Consider the following 20842-nt stretch of genomic DNA (forward strand, 5'->3'; position numbering starts at 1 on the left):
ATGGGCCAATTGCTGGCAAATGGTACTAGATTAACTTAGGATATCTGGTCAGCGTGGACAAGTTGAATCAAAGGGTCTGTTTCCATGCTGTACCTTTCTATGGCTCTAGGATTTAAGCACAGAATTTAAGGCTGACATTCTAGTATTATACCAACAGAATGCTGCACTGCTTGAGATGTGTCTGTTCCTCCATCCTGACCCTTTCATTTTTCCTTGTCTCCTGCATTTCTCCACTAACCCTCCAGTTTTTTTACATTTTACATTTCTCTGCAAACCCACCATCATGCCTAACTCATTCCCTGTCTCAACTTTATTCCGTCGACCACTTATTGCTGGGTCGAAAGGCTGTGGTTTCTACAGGAAGCTTCAACTTGTAATCTGAGATGACCCACTAGTGGAAAGAATTGAATTATACAGCATTTTTTGTAGCTTTCTTGTTTGTCAGATAATTTAAGTGAATTCCAAAGGTTTTGTTGCAGGTTTCAGTGGAAGAATTATTTGTTCCATTCTTCCCTAAGACAACACCAAATTTAAAAAAAATCAGTTTGACCAATCATTCCACTCCATGCATTTTTAGGTTGCCTGAAGGAGGCTTCTTTTAGCGATACAACAGATTTTGCATTGCCTTTTTAATTAGATTAATTAGATTCCCTACAGTGCGGAAACAGGCCTTTGGCCAACAAGTCCACACCGACCCTCCAAAGAGCAACCCACCCAGACCCATTCCCCTACATTTACCCTAACTAATGAACCTAACTCTTTGGATGTGGGTATCACTGGCTGGGTCAGAATGTATTGTTCATCCCCAATTGGAAGTGAAAAGGTGGTAGTAAGCTGCCTTCTTGAACTGCTGCAGTCTGTTTGCTCAGCAAACCTGCAATGTCATCAGGGAAGAAGTTCCAAGATTTTGACCCAATGACACTAAAGCAATGGGGATGTAGTGTCATGTCAGGATGGTGAATGGCTTAGAGGGGAACTTGCAGATGGTGGTGTTCCCATGTATCTGCTCTGCCCTTCTAAATGGTAGTGCTCAAGCAGCTGTCTAAGGAGCTTTGATTAATGTTGCAGTCTACCTTGTGTAGCTGTTCAAAGCATCAGTGGTGAAGTGAGTGCATGAATGTACATCTGACACCAATCAAATGGGCTGATTTGTGCTATATGGTGTCTAACTTATTAAGTGTTGTTGAAGCTGCACTCATCCAAGCAAGTGGAGAGTACTCTATCACACTCTTGACTTGTATCTTGTTGATGGCGTAAGGACTTTGAAAGGTCACATACTGAGTTACTCACTGCAAGGTTCCTAGTGTCTAACTTGCTCTTGTAGCGACAGTATTTACAGGTTTGTGCAGTTACATTTCTGGTCAATGATAACCTCAGGAGGCTCATGTTGGTGACTTCAATGATGTCAAGTGGCAACGGTTAATTCTCTTTTGTTGGATTGTTGGAGTTATTCATTGCCTGGCACTTGTGTGCCACAAGTATTGCTTGCCATTTGTCGTCCAAGTCTGGATATTGTCATGGTCTTCTTCAATATCTAAGAAGTCACAAATGGTGTGAATATTGTGCAATTAACACTGGACATCACCACTCCTGACCTTCTACTGGATGAAAGATCATCTTGTTTAATGCCATTATCCTGCTCTGTGCCACATAACCCTGCTTATTATTTTTTCTAAATAACTGTCAAACTCCCTTTAGAAAGCATTGACTGAATCCGCCTCAATCACACTCTCGGGAGCCATATTCCAGACCCTAACACTTGCTGAATGTGTCGGGTAAGTTTTTTTTCTTATTCAGTCTATGTGGAATGAAACGTTGTAAGACATTAATCCAGAAGGGAACACCAGTAAATCTTGCAAATGATTCATTCTGGTTACATTAAACTCGAAATTTTAACACTGTTTTCTCTCTCCACAGATGCTGCCAGACCTGTTTCCAGCATTTTCTGTTCTCATTTGTGGTCCGACATGTCTTGGATACATCAGCAAGGAACTCCAGGATGACCAGTATGTTTATTTCCAAGTATTACTGCCTTTCTACCAGTCTTTCCCATGTGGGAAACCAGTGCCTGTTTGTATTGTCATCACCTCATTGCAGCTGTGGAGTTGGAGTTCGCACTATTGGATTAGGATTCACATGCTGCTGCTGCTGCTGAACAGTCAGGAACTGAGGTAGCGACATGGTGTAGCCTAGTATCTTCACTCACCAACTGACCACCAGCAAGAAATCAGTCCTCATTCCTGACGAAGGGCTTTTATCCGAAATGTCGATATTCCGGCTCCTCGGATGCTGCCTGACCTGCTGTGTTTTTCCAGCACCACTCTAATCTCCAGCATCTGCAGTGCTCACTTTCGCCTAAGAAATCAGACACTCCTATTTCTTTGTAAGTCGGGGTGAGGTTAAATGAAGTCTGGGAACATCGCTTTGAAATCTCGACCGCGGTTGAAATGCGCGTGCAGTGCAGCGCGGCTACGGAACAAGGTTAACCTGAGCAAGTTGAAAAGATGTGGCTCGGAAGGATTGCATTCACTTCACTTCTCACTTCTTCACTTCTCCGCACATTCGGAAATCCAGTCCTGGCTTTGCCTTGAGCCCTGTCCCCGGGATCTGGGAGTGCATCCAGAGGCGGAGAGTGTTTTTCATATATATATATTCCAGGATCTCTATTACTCCGAGCTCGCAGTCTCCTCGAGTGAAGTTCACTGATCGGGATCTTACACACACACACACACACAGACAGACATGAGGGTGGGCTCAACTCTGCAGCATTCAGAGTGCAGAGAGAAAGAAACCACTTTTCTTGCTGTGTTTTCGTGAATCGCCTAATCCCCTCCTCTACCCCTGCCCCTCACTGGACTATCTGCATGTGTGTGCTTATGTGTGTCTCTGCATCTATAGTCCCCTCTCCAGCCGCTTTAGGAAAGGGGCGAGCTCAAGCTAGTGGATCAAGCTATTAGCAACGATTACTACCTGGACAATTCTGCTCAGCTTTGTGCTCGACAGGACTTTTCCAAGGGAGTTCGTCAGGGAATTTGCGTGTGTCTGTGTTTTAGGGAAGGGGTGCTGAAGGAGGAGGAGGGGGTGAGGGGTGGGGAGGTGAGGTGTCATCAACTACAAGAAGAAAAGTGGATTTCCAACAAGAATCCTGCGTACTCTCCTGACCATGTCCTGGATCTGTGCTGTATTGGCGGTGCTCTGCACTTTAGTGACGGTCCTTGGTGGATCGGTGCTGGGTGATGCGAAAGCCCGGAGCTGTGCTGAGGTGAGGCAGGCTTACAGTGCGAAAGGATTCAGCCTCAGCAACATCCCCTATCAAGAGATATCGGGTAAGCACACTTTCTCAAACTGGATAGCGGGGTTGGTTAGCTATCTCACGAGCTAGCAATGGTCCACAGACTTCGCGTTGACCTTTTTGGTTTTTAACAAGCTTGGAGCTTTTTTTTGTGTTGCGACTTCGGCCAGTTAAGATAGTGGTTAATGATCATGAATGGAATGAAGTAGCAACACAAGCTTGTACTGAGTTGTGAAGTCCAAGGATATTTAGAGAAGGGCAGTAAAATCTGGCCCAGCCAGCGAAATCCAACATCTCATAAATAAATTCAAAAAAACAGGAACAAAGTTGAAAAGCAGTACTTTTTTTGTGTGTGTTTGTAACTGTAAGTTTTAATTTCACACAATGGTCAAAGGAACGCTTTACTGTACAAGTAATATTCACATCCAGAAATGAGTTGTTGGATGTCAAACACAAGACTGATCATGTGGCATAAACAGTTTTTTTTGCCAGTATTTGAAAACAGCAGTATAAGACTTATACTGCAGTATAAGCAGTAGCTGCGACTTGCTTCACTGAGAATGAACCTAATGTATTTTTGTGTTGTATATTGTATTTAGTGTTGTGTGTAGATGAAGGGGTCTCTCATATACATGTGAAGTTTTGGCCATAATATGCATATGGAATCCAAACAGTCTCTACAGGAACCAGTGCTAATTAATTTTCTGAGTTATGTAAAATTACTTTTCTACTTTACAAATTTCTGTTATTTCAGCAGAATGTGCCCACAGCAAAGTTGGGACCTGGGATTATTGCCAAAAAATAATGTATAGTAGTGGATACACAATAGACAATAGCCCCTGTCTGACGATATTGGTGATCAGGCACATAAAATACAACAAGGGGGATTTAAATATACACATGTCTAAATTGTTTAAAATGTTAAGTCTTAGTGATGCTACTGAAAGTACAAAATTAAGGCCAACATAATTCATGCACAACTACAAAATGAGGAAATTTGTCCATGTTGAAACTCTTGCATTTGGATCTCAAGACAGCTCACGAGTGTTTTAATAATGCTATGAAATAATACCTGAGACAGACTAAATTAGAAAGCATGCTAATACAGAATAGGCAAAAATATTGTTTGTATTTTTTCAAATCAGACCTGCATATAATGTAAATCAAAAGTCTGACAGTTTTACTTTGTAATCAATACCTATTACTGGTGTACACATGTAATAAAAACTCTTGTGTATTATCACTTCAATTTATTTTAGTGTAATCGCTTAATCTCACATTTTAAAGACATCTGTTGACTTATCAAGATTTTGTGCAGTAGGAACCTAACATCAAGGTTGTAGACTGGTTTACTTTGAGTTTAGTTCTGTGGTTATGCTCAGATTTACAATGTAATGTACTCAGTATTGACTTTAGAATCCAGTAAACAGGTAAACACATCAGATTTTTGTGGAAAACCTCTGGGTGCTGTGAAAGTAAAGCTTCTAGATTTCCAGTGAACAGAATGTTTTTGATGATTTTAACTGTACGTCTACTGGGCTTCATTCACCACCTATGCAGACTACTGAAATGTTGGCACTGTTACTGTTTATACATCATGTTGATAGCCTTCCAAATATGAGCTCAGAAAACAAATTATATCCAACTGTCATATGAAGAGTAGTTCTTATTTATAGCTGCAATGATCAATTTTTGGACAGTATTTCAGATAAAGTAACCAGTGTTCATTATATATAAAGTGATATTTACGTGTGATACAGATGCTTTGAATTTACTTTAGCCGTAAAATAGTAAAAATATGGAGAATTAATGATAGGGTGAACACCAGCTGTTTTACTTTTTTTATGGACTTACTGTCAGCTGTATATCACATCAATTCTGGGGAAGCCAAAACAACCATCTTACCTCGTAAAGATCTAAAAGTATGGGCAGTGTCTAATGCTGTAATAGATTCCCTTTCTTGTCTTTTTCAGTTGGCATTTCGTTATTCATGACTCTAAACTCAATAGACTTTATGGAGAACACACTTTGACTTTCAGTCCAAATGATGAAATGGGGAAATTACATATTAAGGAGAAGTATCACAATAGTGTCATTAACCATCGTGGTTTCTTGTGCTTATCCAGGTTGTGTAATGCTTTCTGTCAACTTGGTGGCTTGATGGTAAATGAACATTTAGCGTGAGCTCTAATTATTAGCATTTATTTAACAGACCTGGTGTGAGAGCAGTTTCTTTTTCATGTAGTCCTAATTGCATGGCACTTTGTCCTGTGAATACAGTATTCCTGTGATTGAACTCAACCAACATTTGGAAAGAGAGTGTTTGAGAATTCTGTAGCACAGTCTATACTGAATGTTTATAAACGGATGGATTTCCTGTGTTGTTCCTTATGAATTTGTATGAATCAGGTTTGAATATTCTGAATGTTGTTAAATTATATTTTATTTAACAACAAAATAAATGGAAAAACACACTGGAATTATAAGTCAAACCATAATAAAATGGAGAATAAAATAAGTTTTTTAGCACATTGAATACTTCAACTTCATTTGCCAATGGAAAATTTTAGTCAAATGGAATTATATACACTTTTAACTTTGAGTTCATTAATAAATAGGTTAAACTAACTGCACTGTGATGTGGATTTATACTCTGACAAGAAAAACCTTCATTTTCATTTGCACCTCGTTGATCCAGGCAGTAGATAATGATTAACAATTCTGCCTGAATTGTTAACTTACATTATCGCAATGTATTTTACAGTTGGTAAAAACTGATGTTTTTTCTTTAAACTGACCCGACTGAGGAATAAATGGAAAAGAGATTGTATCCTAGGAGAGCTTCATGCACAGAAATCAATTGGGAAACGTGACAACAGTTGGATCTGAGTGACCAGAAGCACAACAGCATTCACAATTGCAAGGGGAACACTTAAAAGCACTCACCCTTTTTTTAAAGCACATTCCTCTGACTGGTTATGTTACCAAAGGTGAAATTGGTGGGAGACTATCCTGACTATGGTGTCTACTTCAGTTATCTTTGTGAATGCAGCTAGCAGCAAGACAAGGATAATCACTCACAGAAATATTAAGAACGTAATGAACCAAAATATGCCGGAGCAGGGCACCTCAGGATTGCACCATGAGTTAGATATTTTTCCTGGTCCCTTCAGCTCGAAACTGCAATATATCTCACTGTGATTGCAAGCTGATAACACCGGGGCAAGGGTAACAGGGCACCTGGGACTTTGGTAAACAGCAAGGCCATCATTTCATCTCAACATTTAGAAATTCTGAAAGAAACAGAGGAATGAGGGTAACCAAGAGGAAAAGCAGGTACAAGAAGAGAAAGAAAGAAAGATTGAATTAAGATCCAGACAGTAGAGACAGAAAGGAAAATGAAATGTAAACCATTGAAACCATGAGCTATTTACAATATGTAAGAATAACCCTCCAATATTTGAATTGCTTTCTTTCTTGCTCAGAATGACTGATTCACAATCATTAAAAATGATTCCATTTTTGGTTATTGCACCTTTTGGTGGCAGGTTTTGTGGACTGTTAATGTGCAAATACATGCATTCTTTAAAATAATGGAGTGGATACTGGTGAGGTGTTATTTGTGCAAATCAAGTGGAGGAGTTTCTTAAATCAACAAGCCAGTTCTGGAGATTCTCAAGGAGTATTGCATCTTTTCATTAACTGGACATTTGCTCAGCTTCAGAGATTGCCTTCCCAAACTCTCTGCTGTCGTTTGCATTACCTGTCGAATCAGATGACCAAGAGCTATGAGTTTCCAAGATTTGTGACAGTAAAGTGTTCCTGCAGATTTAGGCCCAAAAATTTAGATGCAGCACTGTTGGAGGTCTGTGACACGTTTGATTTTGAATAATCTATTAAAAGATAATAAACATTGCAAAAACAATGAGTAAAAACAACAAATATTTCTAAATCAAATTCATGTTTCCCTGCTTCCAAGTGCAGTACTGTACAGAAAAATCCCTGAATATAATAAAATTACTGGAATTAGACCAAAGCTGAAAGTTGTGGATAAGGTGGGACTTCAAACACTCAAGAATTAATTGAGAGTAAAGTCTGATTTTTTAAATGGTTTCAGTCGCAATCTCCATTTTTGTGAAAATGAAATATTTTGTGTTGCTTTGTCCCTGTAATTGAAAACATATTTGAAACAATTTTCATGTATATCTTCTCAAATTTAAGCCCAGAATTTACATGCAGTAAAATTTACATACAATAAAATGTGAAAGCATGTCCAATAATTTTAATCTATTCATCTTTTTGTCAAAAATACTGTGCTGTACCCAGGGAAAGAGCAAACAAGTTGTTTTTGAAGCATATATTGTGGATCATTATTCTGTAATCATCGGAATGGCTAGGACCATAGGAATCTCACCCGTATCCCCATCATCTCCCAAACCAGGTTGAAAAATTAGTCAGCAGCTTGCTGGCTTTAAGTCTGACTGCTGTACCTCAATAATATGCTGGGAACATCTTTAATAACTTGAGAGTGATACTTCTGCCCCTCAGGGCTAGGAAGTCCTACCCTTTCGACAGCAATTGGCCAATCTGAATGTCTAGCAGCCCTGTATCTGAGTAGCAAAAGAATATATTATTGGCTGCTACTAAGGCTGCAAGGACTACTGGAAAGAACTGAATATCTCTTTGGAATCCCTTCATTGAAAAGTGGTGGAAGCGGGATCATTTTAAATGTTTAAGGCATTATTAGTTAGCTTGTTGATAAGCAAGGGGTGACAGGGGATTGAATGGAGTAATCAGATCAGCCTATTGAATGGTAGATCAGGTTTGAGGGGCTGGGTAATTTCCACATACTTCGAGTTCACACATTTCCCAGACTTAAAATAATTCTGGCAATTTTGGCTGATCAAGGATTGGTGCCCCAAGTGAGGCAGTGTAGAGAGGAAATGGTGGAGTCGAGCTTTGCAGACCAGTGGTAGAGGCAGAAAAGAAAGATATAATTTGGATTGGGGAAGGAGGGCATTAGCAAGGCTGGTGGGCTGTTCAGTTTGAAGGCAGTGAGGAGACATAAAGAAAGAATATGATTGGGGAGAGGGACTGTGCTTGGACACAGATGATTCCTCCTTCAATGGATAACCCCACTCTTTAGTAAACCTCCAAGCCATGCAATAAAACCTGCTGACTGGCAATCTTCAGTCTTCCACATTCCATATGTTTTGGTGGCTGAGGTAGACTAAAGTTCTTCAGTGACAGGGTCTCAATAGGCCTAAAGGCAGGCATGTGCCTTACCTGCCCGCTGTAATATGGAGAACAGATTGGAAATTGGAGGGAAAATTTTGGGATTATCACCATCTTTATTTTATATGCCCCCTTCACCTTCAAATGTTCAGTGAAATGGGAGAAAAGGCTTTAAAATTCAGCCAAATAATCTGCTCATTGGGTTTAAAGTTAGCATGCAGAGTGTGGAAAATTGGGTGGAATGATAAATAAAGTAATGTAGAGTGAGAATGTTTATTTTAATATGAGCTACTGTTGATAATCCAGTGAAGGCAATTGAAGTTCAACAATAAGATTACATTGTCAGCAAAACTCTTCTTGATCTAAGGTCTGCAGTCACAAACAGTTAATTAGTAAACCTTTGTATCATTATTTAGGTTTCATTAATTGTTCAAAATAAGCATAAATATTATCAAATGCTTAACAAAAGAAAGTACTTTGCATCTGAGTTTGCTGACCTCAGGTGAAATTTTCTACTGGATGTATTATGTACAAAATTAAACCTTGAAGAATTATGTACGCAATGTGTTTTATGAATGCAGTGTTTTTTTGATATTCCAGTGTGAGTAAAACAGAAATTTTGCATTTGGAGATTGTTCAAAATTATAGAAGTTCTGTGCTTACTTGCAATTTTTTGGTTTGTGTATTTGGAGTGTATGCAATTAACCAATAGCTCTTTTCCCACTCTGCCGGATGCACAGAGTCCATCCATCAACATCTGTTTTTACTGCTGAATTCTGTGTAAGAACGATGGTGCTTCTAGAAATAAAAGTGAATTTTAAAATGAAGAACTGAAAGCTTTTCACAAGGTGATGACAGAAGGCTGTCATACAGTTTTCCAGTTTTGATGCAGGAGCAAACATACTTCTGCATCCTTGAGGATGGCAATTTACAATCTGAACTGGGTATACCACATATAATAATGATAGAAAGAAAACAACATAAAACAGACCAATAAAGGTATGGAAAATTGTCCTGGCTTAGCCTCAGTTCATGATTCTCCAGGTCACTGTCATTGTGCAAATTAACGATATATGTTTTTGTGCAGTAGTGTACACTAGGGAAGCCATTGGCTAGCTTGCTGCCAGGCCAGAAGGAGGCTCTGTTGTGCAGCTGACACCAATCTAAATACTGTATCATACTCTGAAAGAGATTTTAAAATCAGAAGAACAGATTAACTATGGATTTTTTGATCAAAAAACTCTATTTACACAAATAGAGCAATCTCTATTTTAATGTTTACTTTGTTGTATTATAGTAACTATCATAGGCATACACAAAAAAATGTGCATTTATCCACCCACACATACACACACATATGCACACACTCTAATGCACATGTGCACACAAACATATATATATATATAAACGAGCACATACATTCTTACAAAGACATGCCGACAAAAACATTTTCACAGATATGCGCACAAAACTGCACACTCTCACACGTACACATATACACGCTTATGTATATACATACACATAGGCAATTAAGCTGGAGATATTCCGGATGTTCCTTTAGTTGTCATTCTCTGTGACAGTGTTTTGGATCTCTAATCAAGCAGAGTACTTTGAGGAATATGTGATCAAAAGAAAGATAGAGATTTATCTTCCAGAAGACTTGTGGTGGAAAGAGCTGTAAGACTTTAATGAACGATTGAACAGGAAGGAAAATGACTGCATACCCTAGAAACCCAAAAAACACAAGATCACTAATGCAGAGTCAATATTGCACAAGCTGTCTGCAATTCTCACCAGATCCTCAATTAATTCAAATGTTGGACCTTTGCAACACGGTTTTTCTCTCTTCTCTTTTGCATATATTGTACATGCATTGCACGTACACTCACATGCATACACGTGGAGACAAACACATAAGTACTCATTTAAGAAGAGTCTTAGAGGAGGAAAAAGGGTCAGAGACGTTAGGATGGAAATGTTGGATCTCAGACCCTCAGGAGCTGAAGGCATATTTGTTGGTAGTGGAGTTATGCTCAAGAGGCAAGAATTTGAGGGGCATAGACATCAGAATGATAGAATTATAGGGTCTAAAGAACAGAAAAGGCCCTCCAGCCCATCAAGATGATACTAGTCAAACACAAACACTTGGCAATTCTAATCCCATTTTGAAAGAGAGATACAGAGATACAGAGGCTAGAAGTTATGGAGGGAAAGCAACATTAAAATTGCAACATGTTTGCATTACATCCATAAGTCCAGGGGTGATGGGACTTGGGTGTGTTAGCATATTGGTAGCAGGATATTGACTATCCACATGTTTATGGAATTTAGAATGTGTGAGATGTCGAAAATGAGAATTTAACAGTGAATGAGTCAAGGCAAGTGATTCTCAATGATACCTCTGACTGAATGGCACTGATGAGTGATGAGAAACTCATCCTAGGGTTAAATATGACACCAGGCTGTGGCCAGAATAGTTAAGGATGAGATGATTTCCAGGGAAAGGATGGATTCAGTATCTGGAGAACAGGGGCCATTTCAAGGACATTCAGAGACTTTCATCACCCCAGTGTTTAGTTTGAAGAAATTTCTGCTTATCCAACGCTGGAAAAGTTTGATGTTTTAGAGACAGCACAAAGATCGAGAGAGGCACTGCTGTGGTAGTGATTTGTTGTTAATAAGGACCATTCAGTATGTCAGTAGGAACAAAACTGATTGAACAGATTGATTCCATGAGTGAACGGGTATTCTGGACTTGGAGATGAGGAGAGAGACATTGACCAATGGTCTTCTGGGACAGTCTGGGTCAGCAGTGTGAGAAGTGAGTGGGACTGGAAGCACACAGGATAGGCACATCAGTGATGGAGTAGGATAGGACAGTTACAGAATTGCTGTTTGTAGGCAGGCAGTAATAAGTGCCTCAGTGAGACTCTCTGAGGATTGCGAAAGAGGCATCTCGAGGGAAGTTTCAAAGGAGTCAAACCTGGCTTGACGGCAGGATTGAGGGAGGGTTGTGATGTACTGAAGGGTTGGGACAGGGATTTCAGAAGGCAGAGTACTCCAAAGCTGAGACATAAAATGAAAGGAGGCAGGACTACAGAGACAGGGAATTCTAGAGGGTAAAGAGAAAACCAGTTAAAAAGGAGTAGAATATAAAATGAAAGGAAATGACGGACTTCCAAAGTTTGCCTGTGAATGGCAACAGGAAATCTCAAGCTGGTTACAATAATTACTAAGTTGCATATATCCTTACATTAAACAGAAAACAGAAAGACAACCATAGGAAGAAGTCTAGAGTTAAAAGTCAGAATTCATTTGGTGGTGTCATTTTGACAGAGAGTGGGGCAATTGGCATGGAAACAGTTGACTCAGAGATGTGTGCTGTAGTCAAGTAAAGTCCAGAAGCTGACTGAAAACCAGAAGGCTGGACAAGGGTACTTACGGAGATATTGATGTGTGAATTGTGATCCAGGAAACATGCAGAGTTGATGGTGGGCAGAAAGGTTATGGTGATATTTGGAAGTCACTCACTGTAAAATCCAGAGCTGGTGGCTAAGTGTACTTCAGTGCAGCAGAAGTGCTGCATGGTCAGGAGCGAGAGGCCATCGCCTGGACTAAACTGTAGCTGTAGCAGCAAAGTCAGGAGGACCATTGCCGTCTGGCTTAGCAGAGAACGTTGTTAAAAATCACACAACACCAGATTATGGTCCAACAGGTTTATGGTGTAAGCTGATATATGGTCCTTTTAAAAACATGAACCAGTTTAACATTAAAGACACAGCAGCAGAGCTTTATGATGCAATCAGTATAGGAAACCACGTAAGTCTACAGAAGTCCAACAAGGCAAATATGACAAATGATCCAGTGTTCCAGAAGGGATGGTGCTGTTGGGGGATGGGAAATGATTACTCAAACTCCTAGTTAGGGTGAACATCCTGACTATTAGAACCAGGACGACTTGCAAACAGCGAACAGAATGATGACAATGGCTACTCAAGGGTAATGATGCAGAATGAAAGGATCCCAAACAGGCTGGTTGGTTGTGATACATATTGAGTGTTTTTCTATAATCTTCCTCTAAATAATTTGATTGAAATACAAATAGCAACAAGTTGACAATTACACAGGATGGAAAGAAAAAGATTACATGGAAACCTTTCAAATAGAAAGTACAGGTTCTATTACATCAGTTGAAACATTCATAAATCAAATTAAGTATATCCACCTGAACAGTGTATTTATATTTTATCAGGATCTGTTAAGAAATGTTACCTTTCATAGTTTGTGCTGGTACCAGCTAGGAATTTGGTGCTGCAATTCTGATGCCCTGAATTTGAACCTTCTAAAAAATATGACACAAGACAAAATCTTTTAAAAATTTTATTACTTTATAGGATGGTGGCATCACTGACTAGATCAGTACTTATTATCCATTCTTAATTGCCCAGAGAGCATTTAAGAGTCAGTCATATTGCTGTGGCTCTGGAGTCACTTGGAGGCCAGATCAGGTAAGGACAGCAAAAGTTTTGCCATAAAATATTCTGACTACATAATTTTAGTTGACAATGGATCATAAATAAAATTCTAAATGCATATTTTCAGAATACCTTAGTGAAATGGCCTGATTTAGTTTAACCTGTGAAATGTTTGGCAATTGTGAAAGGGCTAAAACCACAGCTCCCCACAATAAAGACAGGCAGATGTATATTTGTAATGGCGAAAATTGCGGTATGTTCATTTAACTATAAAAGTATAAAAGCGGCACAAGTAATTGTTAATTCTGATGTAGATGTAGCACAGAGGGCTGTGAAGTTACTAAATAAATGTGCAGAGCAGTATGACTGCTGCATTTGATTTAATCATAGTGCCTGGCTGTAGTGATATCACTTTAAGAGGGAACATGCTCGTGATCTATTAACTAAGATGTAGAACATGCGACTATCAGCTTTAGTTCAGATTGCAGCATGCATTGTTGGAAACTGGCTATATGCTTTCCTTAATGATACTTGCTGAGATTGCATTACAAATCTGCCTGTTGAGCAATCGCAGGACAAATTTTCAAATAAACAGAGCCTACAACCATTTCCTAGTGCTGGTTTGACATTGGTAAATTTATGTGACTAACCACAGAACCACAAGAATGGTTCACATCATGATCAAACTGGCTTCAAGGATCTAAGTATTTTTATCCATTAGCAAGCAGTAATGAAGGCCACCAAGACTTATACTGTTTTGGTGAAATGAAGGTTATTTACTGGAATCAGGCTGAGTTATAGGGGCCGTTTGGGCCATTGAGTCTACTCTGATCATCTGAAAAGCATTCTATCTAGAACCACCCTATTCCCATAACCCACATTTCTCATGGCTAGCCTACCAAGCCTGCACATCTTTGGACTGCAGGAGGAAACTAGAGCACCCAGAGGAAACCCAAGCAGCCCATTGAGCCACTTTGCTGCCCCAAAGTCAATATTGCTGTGCTTCAAAGAGCGTTTCACAGTGTCTGAAGAAAAGCCGTGCTTGTTAACCCTGTCTCTCCCTCCACAGATGCTGCCAGACCAGCTGAGTTTTTCCAGTGTTCCCTGTGTTTCACAGTATCTTTGTATAATTTTCTTTGTCCTCTCCTGGATACTGAATATTTGAAAATTGAGGACCTGACAGGGGAGAGTTTTTTGACCTAGGCAGATACAGTATCCAGTCCATTGTGGCTGATTTTGCAGGAGCTTTGCCTGAATGCCTGTGAAACTGGCTTCAAGAAGAACAGTGTTTGTTTGATGATCCTCCCAATGAATCTGAGAATGTGGCAGGGTTATTGTTGAAGAAATTTCTCCTTGCTCTCTTATATAAATCACTCCACAGCTCTTTGTTTCAAGCTCTCACTAATGTAGTTTGTAGGCTGAACTGACACAGCTAATCTGATGTTGGATCTCCTCATCAATAATGTTCTTCTGAGAGAGGTGGCTGTCCAGGTCTACAAACTGCTCAACATATTCCAAAATCTCATCTACCGTGCTTATGAGAGGTGGAAGTTTTGACTAATGAGGTCTGAATGTTTTGTTTTGACAATATTTATGTTCAGGACAAGTGAGATCAAGAGTGAGTACAAATCCAGTGCAGAGTGGGAAAAGACACTCTGGTCACCTGCAAACTGTATGTTGGGTATACCTGTGATGGTCAGTCTAATTTTAGCACAGAAGTGATTGAACTTGAAGAGTGTTCCATTTAGGTGGTATTTAATACTCATATCAGAGGGAAGTTGATCCTTGATGAGGTGAGTAGCCACTGTTGGGGAGATGGTAATCAATGTGGAAGCTATCACATATTTTGCTTGACCTCATTCTAAATTTTGAAGATGCATATATCAGACCTCCCATTCAACACAGTTGCAATCCTATTGTCATGAAGCTGTCACAGGACTGTAATAAAGTTTCTTGGACATCCAAATCCATACAATGCCATGATTTCCTGAATTGAGTGTTTTAATCAGGGCAATAAATTCAATGAAGAATTCATGGTGTTATTCTCAAAGAATTTCTCTGGCAACAAAGATCATGTCAGAGGTTCTTGTGGAAGATCTAAAGTTGCACTGTCTTTGTGTCCTCGACCACAGGAAGTAGGTGATTCAGGAGAATATATGTAAGTATTTTCCTTGCTATACTAAGCAGGAAATACCTTATCTTTTCAATGGCATGATTCATCTCCCTTGTGGAAGATAGCTATAATCATCATGTACCTGAATTTGAGCTTAGGGGGATGTTAGCGGGAGAAGGTCTTTTTGGTCCTAAATCCACAAGATGAGGTCATGGTGTCTTGAAATGAGCAAAAGCCACTAGATTTGCAGACTTCAGCTGGAAGTTCATCAGGACTGCAGAGTGTACCATTGTTTTATTTAACTGTTTATTTCTTGTATCTCTCCCATCAATGGTGGAGCATCCATGGATTTTATCATGAAGTATGAATATGATTGAACAAAATTTGCTTCTCTTTTCCCACTTATAGTCTTTCAATCTATTTTTTACCAGCAATGAAACCATCTTTTAGTTCTATACTTTATCTTTTGCTCATCACTACTGAGTTGAGTTCCGTTTTTCCCATTGTGCCTACAAATCATCCTTGTTTGTACATTAATTCTTTCAAACAAGATGGTTACAGATGAGGGTGGCCATTCAACACATCTTGCTTCATTTATGCAGGAAAGTCCTGATTTATTTCCTTCTTTATTAGATCTGAATGTTTCTTAACTTTCTCCAGTCCTCACCATTTTTTTGTGAGACAATACCATGTATTAATTACGTTTTACGTGAAGTAGTGTTTCCTTGTCAGTCCCACACTTGATTTGTTTCCTAGTTTAAATGTTGTTTCTTTGTTCTGTGCTAGCAAAGTAGTTTGAGTTCATCTTCCATGATAATCATTTTCAATGCGACATACATAGAGTCATACAGAGCCAAAAAGATGTGCAGCAAGGAAACAGACCTTTTTGGTCCAACCCATCCATACTGCCCTGCTATCCTAAATTAATCTAGTCCCATTTGCCAGCACTTGGCCCATATCCATCTAAAACATTCCTATTCATATATCCATCCAAATGCCTTTTAAATGTTGTAATTGTACTACCTCCTCTAGCAGCTCATCCCACACATGCACCGTCCTTTTTGTGAAAAAGTTGCCCTTAGGTCCCTTTTAAATCTTTCCACTCTCACCCTAAATCTATGCCCTCTAGTTCTGGACTCCCCCAACCCCAGGAGAAGACCTTGTCTATTTACCCTATTCCATGCCCCTCATGATTTTATAAACCTGTATAAGGTCACACCTCAGCCTCGACGCTCCAGGGAAAACAATCCCAGCGTATTTAGCCTCTCCCTGTAGCTCAAACCCTCCAACTATGGCAACATCCTTGTAAATCTTTTCCGAACCCTTTCAAGTTTCACACCATCCCTCCAATAGGAGGGAGGCCAGAATTGCACACAATATTCCAAAGGTGGCCCAACAATGTTCTCCCAACACATGTAATCAATGCTGTGACCAATAAAGGAAAGCATACTAAATGCCTTCTTCGCTATCCTATCTACCTGAGACTGCACTCTCAAGGAAATATGAACCTGCTCTCCAAGATCCCTTTGTTCAGCAACACTCCCTAGGACCTGACCATTAAGTGTGTAAGTCTTGCCCTGATTTGCCTTTCCAAAATGCAGCACTTCACATTTATCTAAATTAAATTCCATCTGCCACTCCTCAGTTCATTGGCCCATCTGATCAAGATCCCATTGTACTCTGAGGTAACCTTCTTCACTGCCCACTACAACTCCAAATTTGGTGTCATCTGCAGAATTACCATGAAGGTGGTCTCTCTGTCATCTATGCCATTGCAAAGCTGAGAAGCCCAAAACTCTCTATTTTTTGCTACTGGATTTGATTTTTAACACTGAAGATCAGTCCTCTGACATTTCTTCTTCTGTCTAAAGTGATCAGAGCTGGATAGAGTGCTCAACTTCAGATCAAACCAGACCATTTTGTAGTTTGATTGCATCAAAAGGACCAGCATGTACATAGTATGTTTGATGAACTATAAAAAAGGGAGGACTTCAAGGAGTATTATAAAACAAAGTGTGACATCAAACACATTAGGAAATATGAGGGTTGTATCATTAATGAATTGCCCAAAGAGGTACTTTAAAGGAGTGTACAAAGGATAGATAGTTCAAGAGATGGAGAGGTTCAGAGAGGTAATACCAGATTTAACACACAATGTGATCTCCTCTAGACTGGGGAGACAAAATGGAGACTAAGTAAATGTTTTGCAGAACACATAGGTTCAGCACACGACCATGCTTCCTGGCCAATATTTCAGTCTCAAACCTGCTGCTATGTACCAGCAAGGCCCAGCGCAAGCTGGAAGAACAGCGTCTCATCTTCTGCTTGGGGACCCTGTAGTCTTCAGGGCTCAAATTGAGTTAAATAATTTTAGAGCCTGAAAGCCTTCTTTCATGTCATTTGCCCAGCCCCACACCCCAAACCATGTCATGACACACACTACTTTCAGCAGAGCCAACCCATTTTTACCTACTCATTGTCCTTGTTATTAATTTTTCTCTGTCCCTGGCTCACTATAAGTCATTGTTTGTCTGCCTAACCTTTTTTGCATCACTCTAAACTCCATCTCCACCTATTTACACACTCCTTTCCCCACTACTCTGTAACATCCACATAAATAACACCTTTTCCTAGCTCTAACAATTCTGAAGAAGTGTCACTGGATTCGAATAATTAACTCTGTTTTCTGTTCACAAATTCTGCCAGACCTGCTGAATCTCTTCAGCGATTTCAATTCTTGCACCAGATTTTAAGGATTTCATAGCGTAATGCTAGGTCACTGATCGAATAGCATTTAAAGCTAGAAATGCATGAGAGGCCAAAATTGGATGAGCACAGATAACTCAAAGATATGCAAAGATGGATGAGATGAGGAAAGAGTAATGCCTTGAAATCAAGAGTGAGAAGTTTAAAATAAAAAGTGCTGTTCAGTTGGGAGCATGATAAATGAAGGACATATTGTGTGAAGAAATGTGTAGCAGAGTTTTGAATGAGCTTATGAAGCAGAATGGAAGATTGAAGGCTGACCAAGAGTGTGTTGGAATATTCAAATGGAGAGATAGGAATGGATGAAGTCTTCAGAAAGGTGGGTTTTAAGTAGTATCTGCAAGGAAGAAAAAGGGGAAGAGAGGAGGACAGGGAATTCCACATCCTAGGGCTTTGTGCAGTGAAAGCCAATGGTAGAGTGATTAAAATTGGGGATGTGCCGGAGATTGGAATTGGAAGATTGCATGATAATACACTTTTTTTTATCTTTGGTATAGCAGTGTACACTAACCTGCATTAAATTTCATCTGGAATTTTCTTGTGCATTATGCGTTTTGTCCAAGTCATCCTGCTAAGTCCTGGACTAGCTCCTTCAGTGACATCTGCCTTTTCCAGTTTGACATAATTTTCAAACCTGAGCAATGTGCTTGGTTCCTGAAGGCAGAGGGAGCTAATTTGAACCGCACATTTCAGACATTGGCGAAGCAGTTGTTAGTAGTGACCCAGTAGTGGGTCACTCATTGCTCTGTCGATGCTGGTGGCTCAGCTGCTGATAACGTAGCTCACTGTGGAGGAGGGATTTGCTGTTTGTTTGCCTGTCACAAGTAGGAGGCTACTAGTGTTGAGTAAGACAGGTTTCTAAGGCATACACAAAATTACTATTTAAAATTTCGAGATATGATTGAAAGTGAACTTTCGACAGACTTGTGCTTCTGAATGCTTACCTGGTGGCCTTTAAAATTTTGAAAGGGAGTAGGCAGTTCCATCCTCATCCCATTGGTGGTTAACTTGGAATCTCACAGTATCAATTGGCATGTGACAGGCACACCCCAATCATATGCACCAACGTATATGAAATCAGTCCGAGGTGTGGCCCTAAAGCTGGTTTCTGTGTCATCCTGATTTATACTGTCTCCACACTGTTTTTGCTTTCTCATGCTGTGATTGCATTTCAGTAGGCAGTCATGATCCTTTTCATAGAATTGGTTCCACTGGATAATGGAGATTAGATTCAAAAGGTTAAGGATTGTACTTTGCCTGTGAAGACTGGAAATGGACTGAAGCAGAGCAGAGAAGAGGTGTACTGAATAAATCTCAAAAGGTTATTGAAAATTTGATGGAATGGAAAGAGTGTAAACAGGAGATAGTCACACACCCATTGCACTAGAAATAGCACCACAAAGATAAGAAAAATATCATGTTAGTATTGAAATGGACACACACTTAATAGCAGCAAGTAATGCTCCAGTGATTTCCTGTATTACAATCCTTGTGGCTTAATATTGTGTTTCAAGTAAAATGACTGGGAGACAATGTAATGTGGGAATAGTTTTGATATAATTGAACATACTGACAAAAATTGTAAGTGTAATGTGCATGACTGATCATAAAACAATTTTGCTGACTTAGTTTATTGCTTTAGCACATCGTAATAAGACTAGGAAAAGACGAGTTGATCTAGAGGATTGGTTTGCAATGATACAAATTGGAATTTACAGCAAGGTTAGCATTAAGGAGATTCTTAGATAAAGCTGTTAATGTGCTAATCTTCAAACAGAGCTGAATGAATATCTGTAGGAAAAGGATTGAGGGTTATAAGAATAAATACAGAAGGAGATAATTGACTGTGCAGGACATGACAGTTCATGATCTGTTGTGATAAGAAAATTGTCATTCAAGGAGAGGAGGTAGTTGAGAATAAATAATGGGCTTGTGACCAGGAAATGGACATTGATGTCATGAATGTAAATTTCAACTTAAGGGTGATTACTTCACCTCGCTTCATCTTGTTCTATCACTGCCAAATCTACCCACAGAATTTAGACATTTTTGTGTCAATGTGAAATATATTCATTCCAGAAATTTACCAGGACCAGTGAAATTTGAGAAAATTTCTGACCTGCTGTCTTCTTTGATGAACTAATCAGTGTTTGAAAGGGGCTCCTTTAATTTAAAATGGCATTAACAAACCTGACCTCATCAAAAAACAATGGACATTTGCAGGTTTAGAGTGCTTCTTAAAGCCCTTACCTTTGTCTCTTACATATCTGAAAGCTTTCAACTGTTTTAACAACTGGGATACAGATGTTGCAATGTTTAATAATTTTTTTACTTACTGATTTACTTGCGTTTTTGTTAATGACTAAAGGAAGTTGCAACAAAAATCCCTATTCAAAGAAAATTAACTTTGTCTTGAGCTTCATTAGTGAAAACATTAAGTGATTTTTGCTGTGTTAATGTTTTGGTACTACTAGATGGGTCAACATCTTTTAATCACATGTAAGCAATGAGACACGGATGGAAAGAGTTTAGAGATTAATTGACACTGATATAGGATTTGCTACCCATCAAAAATAAATCAAAATTCTAGCTTGATGTTTTGAAGATAGAATTTACTTGTTAAAACCATGACCAGGGAGGAGCTGATGGAGCATTACATATTTATTGTGTTGTGTTAAAAGATCAGTATGTAATCCACAGTCAGGTCTGATGAGTAAGCATAAGGATGGCAAATAATTGAGCAGTAGGAGAGCGATGAATGTGAGAGGAGTTTTGAACAAGATTGGTGATTTACCAGCCAGGCATATTGAAGCAGAAGTGACCCAGACAATATATTCAACAATTGCAGTGGAATTACTAGAGTCAATCACTTCGACAGGAGAATCATGGCCTGAGGAGGCTTGATATTTCTTTGGAGTTTGTATCATCCTGGGAGTATTATTAGCACAAGGAAAGAAGCAG

General features: G+C 39.3%; 1 protein-coding gene and 1 pseudogene across 1 annotated transcript in view; both read left to right on the forward strand.

Annotated features, from left to right (window-relative positions):
• Positions 1–3104: 3104 nt before the first annotated feature.
• Positions 3105–20842, forward strand: part of LOC122550548 (glypican-6-like) — a 1037604-nt gene continuing 1019866 nt past the window's right edge. The window contains exon 1 of the mRNA XM_043691449.2: positions 3105–3326. Within this exon, the coding sequence (XP_043547384.1) occupies positions 3164–3326 (163 nt within the window). The 5' untranslated portion in view covers positions 3105–3163. The remainder of the gene's footprint in view (positions 3327–20842) is intronic.
• Positions 5345–10282, forward strand: LOC148149758 (protein PET100 homolog, mitochondrial pseudogene; annotated as a pseudogene).

Source organism: Chiloscyllium plagiosum, unplaced genomic scaffold, assembly GCF_037043375.1.
Source record: "Chiloscyllium plagiosum isolate Xiang-an unplaced genomic scaffold, Cpla_swu_hap1 HiC_scaffold_6, whole genome shotgun sequence".
NCBI lineage: Eukaryota > Metazoa > Chordata > Chondrichthyes > Orectolobiformes > Hemiscylliidae > Chiloscyllium > Chiloscyllium plagiosum.